The 12,500-nt window shown below is 37.0% G+C and overlaps 1 protein-coding gene across 1 annotated transcript in view; it reads left to right on the plus strand.

The window, feature by feature from the left end:
• The window catches only part of Hus1-like (Hus1-like checkpoint clamp component), a 60,615-nt gene extending 50,873 nt beyond the window's left edge, over positions 1-9,742 (plus strand). The window contains 1 exon segment of the mRNA XM_067103922.1: positions 9,438-9,742. Coding sequence (XP_066960023.1) covers positions 9,438-9,526 — 89 coding nt within the window. The 3' untranslated portion in view covers positions 9,527-9,742.
• The last annotated feature ends 2,758 nt before the right edge of the window (positions 9,743-12,500 follow it).

Raw genomic sequence — 12,500 nt, forward strand, 5'->3', positions numbered from 1 at the left:
AGGTTGAAATTTTGGCACTTACCGTGATTTATATGAAAATATGTCATAATTGATAAAAGTTACAACCATGAGTTATTTTTTGTTGTATTCTACATGAACTTGCACACATTTTCATATATAAAACTTTATGTAAAGGCTAATAGAAAATGGTGCAAAAATTGCAACAAAGTGACTAAAGAAATTCTGAGATTTTCAGCAGTTAGCGCGCTCGGAGGTAAGGAAAAAGTTTTTTCAAAAATTCACGATAAATCGAAATATTGTGCTAGAGACTTCTCGTTTGTTGCAAAATGAAGGTAAATGATTGAATTATTACTAGAATGTAAGAATTTTAGCTTACAATTGCATTTTTTGACCATTTCTGTCGAGTCAAAGTTGACCGAAAGTTGAAATTTTTGCACTTACCGTGATTTATATGAAAATATTTCAAAACTGATAAAAGCTACAACCATGAGTTATTTATTGTTTTATTCTACATGGAATTGCGCACATTTTCATGTATAAAACTTTATGTAACGCCTAATAGAAAACGGTGCAAAAATTATGACAAAGTGACTAAAGAAATTGTGAGATTTTCAGCAGAGTTAGCGTGCACGGAGGTAAGGAAAAAGTTTTTTTCAAAAATTCACCATAAATTGAAATATTGTGCTAGAGACTTCCTGTTTGTTGCAAAATGAAGGTAAATGTTTGACTATTACTAAAATGTAAGAGTTTCATCTTACAATTGCATTTTTCGACCATTTCGGTCAAGTCAAAGTTGACCGAAGGTTGAAATTTTGGCACTTACCGTGATTTATATGAAAATATTTCAAAATTGATAAAAGCTACAACCATGAGTTATTTTTTGTTGTATTCTACATGAAATTGCGCACATTTTCATGTATAAAATTTTATGTAACGCCTAATAGAAAACGGTGGAAAAATTACGACAAAGTGACTAAAGAATTTCTGGGATTTTCAGCAGAGTTAGCGCACGCAGACGTAAGGAAAAAGTTTTTTCAGAAATTCACCATAAATCGAAATATTGTGCTAGAGTCTTCCAGTTTGTTGCAAAATGAAGGTAAATGATTGAATATCACTAGGATGTAAGATTTTTTGCTTACCAAAAATACCCCTAAAAAAATTAATATAAAAAAATATATATATATATATATATATATATATATATATATATATATATATATATATATATATATATATATATATATATATATATATATATATATATATATATATATATACACATTCATACATACACACATATATATATATAATATAAATATATTTTTTTTATTTTGGTACGAATACATAACTAAAAGGAATGCAGGTGAAAAACTTTTTTTTTGCATAAAACGAAATAATATACAAAACTAATAAATACAGATATATAAAAACTTGTAATATATATAAAATTAAATATAAAATCAATGCAGAATACTCATTCGTAATCCTGACTCTTCGTTCTATTCTTGTTTTCTCCCTCCTCCATTGAAGAGTCTTGCATTTTTTCCTCTCGACATGATGAGGTACAGGTGGAGGAGGGAGACGCGGTCCACTGCGCCCTCCAGTGTCCCTCGGGTAGGCGCACTCCATTTAATGACCGCAGTATGGTATCTGAGGTCACACTCCCCAATCCTGCAAAGTGCTACCTTGCAGGTGCGACAGACGAACCGGGTGCCTCTTCTTCTGCCATTCATATGGCACACCCGGCACCGTTTCTGCTTACGCCCTTCTAGGGGCTCCAGTGTGTGATCCCCTGCCTGCAGCCGACACACAGGGTCCACTACCCGACGGGACATTGGAATGTGAGGGAGGGCGGCAGCAGGGACAGGGACAGCAGGGGCGGTGGTAGCAAGGGCGGCGGCAGCAGGGGCGGCATCATCAAGGGCGGCGTCAGCAGGAGCAGGACGACCGAGGTTGGCCCTCCTAGCGACATCTTCCCTATCCTCTCGGGGCAGATCTGGAGCTCGGGGCAGGGGGGCGGTGTTGAAGGCCACTCCTCAGGATTGAAGTTTATGAGGGCATTCCCGGTCACCTCAAGAAACTGGATGTGGGACAACCTCCGGGTGTCTGAATTGTACCCACAGTAGAGGATGTAGGCATTCTGGAGGGCCAACTGAAGGAGGTATTTGAGGAGCTTCTGTGTCCACCTCCTGGTTCTCTTGGCAAAGGGATAATACTGGATGAGTTGATCAAAGAGATCATCTCCTCCCATGTGCCTATTGTAGTGCCCGATGACAGTAGGCTGTTTGACACGAAACTCCTCATACGTAACTCGGCCCTGCCGACGTGTCTTCTTCCGCTGAACGACCTCTTCTTGAATGGGCTCATGACTGGTCGTAATCATGGGCATGAGTCGGACCCCCTTCCAACAGATGACGAAGACATCTCCCTTCTGCCGCCACTCTCTCTCCTCTTGCCAGATGTTGCGGGTGGCTAGCGAACCTCTTGAGGACATTCGGGGCCCCACGCACCAACCGAAGGGTATCACTGACGTGCACACCTGCTTCATACAGTTCCTGGGCCAGGGATACCGAGTTATAATAATTATCCATAAACAGGTGGTATCCCTGGTTACGGAAACGATCCACAAGACCGAAGACAGTGTCACGCAACGTGGAGAAGACCCCAGAATATACAGAGAAGTCAACGATGTATCCAGTGTTGGATTCCGTAATAAAAAATAACTTCACACCATATTTCTTTGGCTTCTTGGGGTTGTACTCTTTTATGCTTAGACGTCCTTTGTATGGCATCATCCCCTCATCCAAAGAAAGGTTCTTGGAAGGAACCACGAGAAACTGGCACCGTTCACGAATGTACTCCAACACTGGGCGGACTAAGATGAGGCAATCTGGGTTATTCCCGGGTATGGCCCTTCGGTTGAAGGCGTTGAAATACCTGTCCAACGCCAGAAAACTATCACAGGGCATAATGCCGGGCACATTGGGCATAATTAAAAAAAAATGCCGCCTCCAACATTGCCTGACGTCGGCAGCAGGCATCATTCCAAAAAAAATGTGGAGCCCCAAAAAATGCGCCATGTCCGTGAGGTTGCAGCCCCGCCATCAATACGACAACGTCGTCTGCAGTTCCTCACAGCAGTACCGAGCGTAATCCACCATCTCTGCAACGAGGTACTCCAGCAATTCCCGCGTAAAGAAGAGCTGAATAAACCCCAGTGCAGTGAGAGGCAAAAGGATGGTCAGTCCAGGTGCTGCCATGAATGGGTGCATGTTAGGTGGGGTGGGGTCCTCCAACCACCCCTCATCACTTTCAGACGAACGGCCTTCACCTAGGCTGCCGCGACGTTGCGACCTTCTACAGGCACGACTTCGCACCCCCCCCCCATCTCCCTCACTTTCACCATCACTTTCTGTCTCGTCCCCACAAGCCACAATTGGTGCCTCCTCCTCCTCCTCAGACTCTCCCTCATAAGTACTGAAACCACTGAACTCGAGTTCACTTTCATGCTGTGGCTCTCGTACGGACATTGGGGGCAAATACCCGACATCACTGACATCGGGCGTGATGTCCTCGTCACTAGATGACCAACTGCCATCAAAATGAGGACTTTCCACCTACTCTCGGTCGAGCTCCAACAAGTATTCATCAATATCCTTTTGCTGGAGCCCTCCCAAATGTTTACGAATGCATCTCAGGACACCCCAATGTTTCCTAGGGGTCGTAAAAGGCACAGGATACAGCCCTTGGTCACTTTCAGCCACAACACGGTGTTGAAAAGATGGATCACCTTGAGTGCTTGGTCCCTCTCCAGCATCCAAGTCTAAAACGCGTCTCACACGCTCACTACCGAGAGGCAATACACGCCTTTCACGGTCCTGACGACGTTGGGACATCTCTGCATACGTCCTATTGTGTCACAAACACGCTAACACTCGCACAAGTTCGGCAAAACACGAATGCGTCGAGAAATCGCTCTCCAACAATGTGTCGCTGATGCATTGTAGTGCGAGAAGAAAGAAATTCGCGCATGCGCAGCTGGGTCATGCTTGTAAACAAAACAACAGCATGATCTGTGAACTCCCAGCATCCCTCAAGGCACATGATTTAAAATTTTTTGCAAACTAGGCCTATAAGTATTTTTTTGTGAATATTTAAAAAAAATTTTGTAGTCGACATATTATATGTCCACTCGGCACCCGACAGACAATTTTTGTCAACGTAAAATACGTCCAGTCGGCGTTAAAGGGTTAAACATCCCACTGAAAAATCAGAAACCCCAAAATTCACCGAATCACAACCACATCAAATCAACCGTCAACAAGACCAAAGAATAGTAATAATAAACCTAAAAATTAAAATCAAAATTTTATACTAGCACATTGGAGATCCAATATACCTATACCAGAAATTCCTAACAAAAATATTTCAACATCCAATAATGGAAACATAATTGGGAACCAGAGATCAGAACCATTCCTTCAACACTCGGAACATGATTTATCTTGTGGATGTCAAGAGTGTTTCATTATACTGTACAATCGTTTACCTAACAAAAATGAAAATGTAACCCAAAATTTATAACTTTACTAGGTTCTGAAAATGCCCTTTAACATTCCATCAAGATGGCGAGCTATGCTCGGAATCCTCAAAACTAAAAAAAAAAAAAATGATCAAAACTCAAATAGATTTACTAATAAGGAAATATGACAAAGAACCAGTCAATGCATCAAATATTCAGCAATCAAGCCTAGCTATAAAGAAACCACAAAGTAAAACAAACTCCCGTAAAGTGTTACCGAATATAGCTAAATCAACAATTAACTTACAAAATCTAATGCCAATCCCACCAAAATGACCAATAAAATAATTCAATGGAACATGAATGGATTTTCTACTTGGCTTCGGTTAGGTGAAATCCAGCGAATACTAAAGAAACATAAACCTATTTGCATATGTCTGTAGCATATTGGTACAACTCCCAAGAACTTAGAAACTATAAATTAACTTGCCACTCACCAATAGTGGATGGCAAGCTAGGAACAGCTATATATGTTCATAACAATTCAACTTATGAACTCTTAAATATTACATCATTGTCATAACAAATAACTGCAATCAAATTGCATATGCCAGACAATCAAATTATCTCAATTATAAATCTATATAATCAGCCAAACTTTAACCCAAACTTTAGTGATTTACCACAAATACTAAATAATGTAAATGGCCCCCTACTGATGGTAGGCGACTTTAATGCCCATAATCCATTATGGGACAGCACACATGCTAGTAACTTGGCCGGCACAAACATTTAGAATTGCATAAATGATCAGAATTTACATTACCTGAATGAAAGTGATTCACCAATGTACTTCTCAAAAACTCATTTAATCTTCTCTTCAATAGATATTTCATGATGCTCACTGGAATTAATCGAAAAATTGGAATGGAATGTCCTAGACGATTCACACGTGATCACTTTCCAATTGTTTTGAATAATTTGAACAACCAAAAACAATCATTTCCCATAGAATATAACTTAATGAAAGCTGATTGGGATAAATATAATTTACAAACTAGAAATATCCCTCCCTTTCCACTAAATCAAAACAGTGATGTCACGAATGGTTTCTTTTCCAGTTTTGCAATCAGTGCTGCAGACAAATGCATGCCCAAAACTTCTTCAACTCCTAATATATCCCCTGTTCCATGGTGGTCTAACAATTTGTCTCTCTTAAATCAAACCAAACACACACTGGCACGTAATTTGAATAGACTAAAGTCTAGATTAAACACCCTTAATAAAGGCCCTTGTAATATAAACAAACTAAACAAGATAATAGTCGTAAATATAACTATTGATCACATTAAACCACTTTACAATAAATATAATGCAAAATTTCGCAAAGCAATAATATTCGAAAAAGCTCAGTCGTGGAAAAATTATATTTCAGAGTTGTCACCAGATACTTCAATTAAGGAAATATGGCACAAAATTCATAAAATCAGTGCTAAACATATAAGACCACCTAGAAGCCCAATACAATATAATGGCAAACTAAGTCATAACCTACAAGATATTTCAGATATATCAGCGCTTATTCTAATGTAGATGAACACTTAAAAAAAATTAGAATACAGAAAATGAATCATACATCTAATTTTGAAACTGATGAGGACCTTGATTATAATCAAGATTTCAATATGAGTGAATTTAATTTTGCCCTAAAATCATGTCGATCATCAGCTCCGGGTCATGATAAGATTTCTTTTGAAATGATCTAAAATTTAGCTACACTAGCTAAAGATTTCTTATTAAAATTATATAATAACATATGGCTAATGCATGTCTTCCCAACTAAGTGGGGACATGCAATAATCATACCCATCAGTAAACCAGGAAAAGACCCTAGCAACCCCACTAATTATAGGCTAATATCTCTTAACAAGTTGCTTGTGCAAACTGTTGGAGAAAATGGTTAGTTTGAGATTAACAAGTGTTATAACAAAAAACTCAATTTTATCACCTACCCAATCGGGATCAATAGCTGGTAGATCTACACTAGACCCATTAACTCAATTAGAAGATCATATTAAAAAAGGATTTGAAAAGAAAAAGCTGACTGGCTATCTTCTTTGATATAGAAAAAGCATATAATACTACATGGAGATGCAATATTATGCACAAACCCCATAAATCCGATATTTGAGGTCACCTTCCAATATTTATCAACAATTTTTTAACATCGTACATTTCAAGTACACATAGAAAATACATATTCAAATTCCTACATACAGGAGGAGGGTATCCCTCAAGGCAGTGTTTTGAGCTGCATCTTTTTTGCCCCGGCAATAGATGATATTACTGTGAACCTGCCTGAGGGTGTACAAAATATTTTGTATGTGGATGATTTTGTAATATATTATTCAAGTTCTCTAAGACATGCTCAAAGAATACTTAACATAGCAACAAATAGTATAACCACTTGGACTAACTCCATAGGCTTCAAGTTGTTGGTAAATAAAAAAATGGCATTGTCTTCTACAAAGACAAAAGATAGTTGAAACAACAAACCATTAAGTTATATCTTTATAATGAAGAGATAAACATGTACAGTAGTGGTAAATATGTGGGTATAATTTTTGACCAAAATTTAAATTGGAAAGATCACATCAAATATATCAAAGTCAAAGGATCTAAAGCCCTTACATTATTAAAGAAAATCTCTCACACCAAATGGGGTGCAGGACGAGATACAATGTTAAATGTTGTACAATGCAACAGTACTATCAATCATAAATTATAGCTGTCCAATTTATTCAATGGCTTCAGAAGCAACTCTACTTCCGCTCATCTCCAACTGTCTCAGTCCTAGCAGAAGCAGGCCAGCTGCCTCTAAAATATTATAGAGATCTAATTACTTTAAGCAGGCACATCTCTTGTATCAAATTTCTCAGTAATCAAAATACAAATAATAACCGAAATCAAAACTCACTTACTAAAAAAACTAATCAAATCATCTATTCAATTTACATAACATGATACCCAAATTTACCCAAAAATAAATCAGATCACACCATGGACACTAAAAAGGGCAAAAATATGCACATATTTATCATAGCTTTCAAAAAAATATATGATCATCACAGAAATGTATCATCAATGTGCCAGGGAACACATAAGATGGAAGGGTAATCCCTTCACAATCTATACAGATGGATCCAAAAATGAAGCTGGAGTGGGCTCATCAGCCTATTCAAGTGATGAAACTATCCAAATGGGCCTTCCCCCTAATATCATCAGTATTTACAGCAGAATTAACAGCCATACAATTGGCTCTCCAGATTACTGTATATTAAAAAAAGGACTCCCTTCAGCACTCATATTGAGTGACTCAAGAAGTGCAATTGAAGCAATAGGATCATTTAAATCAAATAATCACCTTGTCGAAAATATCCAGCGTGAAATTCATCAGTTAATTACAAACGACCTTCAAGTTCATATTTGTTGGATCCCAGCCCATGTAGGCATTGAGGGTAATGAGAAAGCAGATAAAGCTACTAAATTGGCTTGTACAATCCCCCCAACTACTACAAAGCTCCCATATCAAACTGGCAAGCATCATTTAAACCTTTAATTTATAGGGATTGGCAAAATGATTGGACAAATATACCCCCTCAAAACAAACTAAGACAAATTAAGAACGAAGTTAAAAAGTGGCATTCTTCTACCCGAAAACAAAGAATTAATGAAGTAATTTTAAAAGACTCAGTATAGGACATTCCAGACTCACACATGGTCATCTGATGTCAACTCCTCCGCACACAAATCCAATAACTTGTGAAAGATGTAGCATACCAATAACAATCAAACATATCTTGATTGACTGTCCCAGATGGCAGCATGAAAGAAATACAGTACTTATTAACAAAATAAATCAATAAAAGATATTCTAGGTGAAGGTAATAACTTTTCAATTAATAATGTCATTCTCTTCTTAAACAGAATTGAATTAATAAATAGAATATATTTCCCCCCCCCTTTTTTTTTTCTTTTTTTTTTTTTATTTTTCTCCAGCCCGAGAAGAACCCTAAAAGGGTTCAGAGATCTGGTTAAACAAATCATTTAGCAATAGGAATGTTGGACAAGTTTAGTTGAAATATGAATTTTCATAATAGAAATACAGTATTTATTTCAGTAAACCAAACATTCATAAATCCATTCAACTTCCCCACAATCTAGTAGACAAAAAAAAAATGACTGGGAAGTCAGATAAGTTTGACTGGGAAGTCGGAAAAGCCTCCAAGTTACCTGCAAGGTGAAGGTAGAAAACAGCCTACCAGCCAACCAGGTATTAGTATGAAATTCTCTCTTTGCTGTGCCAGTAAAATTATAGCTAGAGGAATGTTGATAAGTATTGAAGTAAATTTTATTATGAAACTTGTGTTTCATAAATAGCACATCCAAGAGCAGGCAGTGAAATTGTAAAATATAAGAATTAGTATGTAGTGTTTGGAAGAGTTGCAAATTGGAGCAAAATATAAGACATCAAAGGCAGTGGATAGAAGTAAAAGGCTACAGAGAACCTGTAGCATCATGGAATGCACACGGGGAGCAGTTTTCCCTTATTGTGTCCCTGCATTTTAAGCATTTGTGGTCCTCATCTATTGTTAGTAGGATTTATAAACCAGTAATTTTGTACCAGTAATTTAAGTGTACTTTAAAAATAGTATTGATAATTTTTAGTTTCCAAGGTCAAATCTCTCTTATACTCCTACAAGCATAAACACAAAGTAAAGGATTACCAACTGTTTCATATGTTATATCCAGTTATAGGTCTACCTAAGCAGATGGTAATTATTTGGTTAAATATGATAGTTTTTGATTTCACATGATATAGGAGGTACCACTGCTGTTGGTTATTATGAAGTGAACTTAGGGACCATAAAACACACACCCTCATCTTTTGCAGATATTGTATCGGGCCATGTGATACAGATGTTCCTCTTGCATGATGATGTGACATTGCAGTATTTCCTGCCTGCAGCAGCAAATGTTTGATACTATTTTTCTCTGTTATAAGTAAGCAGATGCAATGTATGTATGAATTTCAGTATATTTTTCTAACAGAATTAATTTTAAAGCCATCTAATGTGTTAAGCTAGTGATTTGTAAAGATGTTATTACGTCAAAACACTTTGTTTTTAAAGTGTTATTTTAATATAAAGATGATGTACTACTGGATTTGTAATTAATGTATAGATATTCCTCTCTTCAGTATGGGGTGTTCATTTCGTGGAAACCTATATTTTATAGTTTGAGATTTACAGTTTTTTGAAACTTGAGATTATAGAATACTTGAATAAGTAGGAGTTCTTATACCAGTACAAACAGTTTTCTATATGAATCCCATTATACATCTGCTGATTACATGCCATCCCATGTTGAAATGTTTTTGAATATGCATCTTGTGGTAATGTATGTCACTGGGGTGAACTGTTTCTTTAATGAAGTCTCCTTCTCTTAGAACATAGCTTGTTTTTACAGCAATCTTTGAACAGGACATATCTCCAGAGACCCCATAGTAGTGTCGTCAGCATGCCTCACGTGGTGCACTGTAGGCATTACAAGGTTGTTTGTAGTGTCTCTGTGGTTGGCACATAGCTGCACCCACATTTTAACCTTTACCTTACCTCAGTTCCCAAGTCCTTTCTTCCATCTTACTGTCCAACCACTACAACTCATTTTACTATTTTAAGTGCTGAATGGCTAAAAGTGCCCCAGTGCTTGGCTTTATAGCCAAATTTTCTTAAAGCATCATCATAATCATATCTCCAGCGTACTGGTAGATAACACTTGAATATCTATGAATGGCTATTGTTACCTGCTTATTTTTTTATCGTATTGGTGTGAGTCAGTAGTGCTGTTTGTATTCCATTTCCCCTTGGTACTTTTCTGATTTGAGATCATTGACATTTATACCTCCTCTCTTGACTGAAACATGTCAGCTGCTTAATCCTTGGTGTTGAGAGGAAGAATACAGTAAAAAATTCTGTCTCAATATTATACTCACATAGTATATGGTTTATGTGAATTTTGAAGAACTGTGGAATGCATCAGTATTTTTGTGTTAGTTGGAAATGTGATTCAGCATTCTACTGTCTTCATGTGGATATCACAGCACAGTCTTAGGTTGAGGCAAAGGTAGAAATCACCTGCCATTACTTGGACTCCTCAGCATCTGTGAGCTGGTTGTCCTTGCCTCTGCCATAGAGGACTTTGGTACCATTTAAATCTCTTGCACATCATCTCATGGCTTTTGGAAATATTAGTTTGGTATTATTTTTGTCAGTATGCCTTTCTTTTTTTCTTTTTTTGTAGGTACTCTTCTTCATTGTAGTTCCTTGCATAGCCTTCAAACTCATTTAGGCACTAGTTATGTTTGAATATTCATTCCTGGCTTGGTTTTGTACTTGATACCATGGCTACATTAAAGAATTACTAGTCTTGAGAGTATTCTGAAAAAGGTTTTTGCTTTACCGGCAGAGGTTTCTTGTGATGGCAGACATTTAATTCTAAGAATTCTTTTACACACTCATCATGCTTGTGATTTTGCAAGGTATCTGTGATTTTTCTTAAGCACTGTTACCCTGATTTTGAATAAAATGTCCATTTATTTGTTCTCTTTGATGATAGAGTGTTCGACTAGATTGATGAAATAGCTCGGCAGACAAAGTTCAGGGCAATCTAGCTTGAAGAATATATTTATAAAGTCGGTGAATCATATTAATACGTCTCATGAAGCCCATGCTGTAACTGTTCAGTAGCATAATGTGGATGTAATGTGCAGTACATGATAGAGTTAAGGACATAGTAGCCAGTCTACCTTCTCATCCTCTTACTGAAGTTTTGTCCCTTTGGGCATCATGATTCAAAATAGTACTAAGGTGGAAGCTAGGCAGATATTCAAAGTGTATACTGATAAGGAAGTGCACAAAGGCAGTTTGTATTTTCTTGTCTACTGACAAGTGTTGTTAAAACTTGCTCTATCTAGATTGCATTCGATATATTCCAGACCATTTTTCTTACTGTAAAAGTTTATTTGTAACCTATTTGCCACACGGAACACCAAGCAACCTCTTCTATGCCAGTGAATAGCTGTAATATACAGTCGTAGGATTTTTTATTTTTATGAATCAGACTATAAAAGTAATTTAAATTTTGATATTTTGACCTGAACTTTTTATGTGGTAGAATTATTTTCTGCCAATGCGACAACTCACTGGCACTAAGTGTAGTTTCTTGTCAGTGCCATTTTACCTATTTATGTGATGATTTAATTTGATGTCTTTTAATTTTTGATATCCATGCAGATTACAGCCCACAAAATTAGGCCTTTTAATTTGAAGAATATTCAATTTGTTGTAATAAATTTTTGATTTGTAAGGATTTGTTAGCTGATCAGGTAAGAAGTTTCAGGTACACTTCTGGAGTTGGCTAATGTGTTCAATTACTAGTTTTGAGTTGAAAGATAAGGAATTTCAGGTACACTTTGGCACTGGCTAATATGTTTAGTCATGAGCTGAGAACTTTTGTTTGGGAACATTTTCAAAGGTAAGCATCACTCTTTTATTGCGAGCAGTTTTTGGAATGAGTCACAGATAGAACACGGTTTATATTTTGAACACTATGGGTAAGTAGCTTCCAACAGGTCATCAACTCAGAAAATTATTATTTTAATGAAATGAATGACATTTACAGAAAAATTGTAGAAAATATTGTTGTGGATTAATATTTATGAGCCAGACACATGATTAACCAAGTTATGATAAATAATAGGGTGTTAACCCAATAACTGTTTTCTGTAGGAAGCAGCTTTGGTGCCCCCAGCTGGCAGTTAAGAGTGCAGCCAGCAAAAGTTTATGCTGCCCAGACTGTCAGCAAAAAGTAAAAACACAACATGGCAACTACTTTCCCAGCCGCGCTATCTTTTGAGGGCTGGGGGGCTACGTTTCCTTTTTTTTTTATCAGTTTC

Source organism: Macrobrachium rosenbergii, chromosome 5 (genome assembly GCF_040412425.1).
Source record: "Macrobrachium rosenbergii isolate ZJJX-2024 chromosome 5, ASM4041242v1, whole genome shotgun sequence".
Lineage (NCBI taxonomy): Eukaryota > Metazoa > Arthropoda > Malacostraca > Decapoda > Palaemonidae > Macrobrachium > Macrobrachium rosenbergii.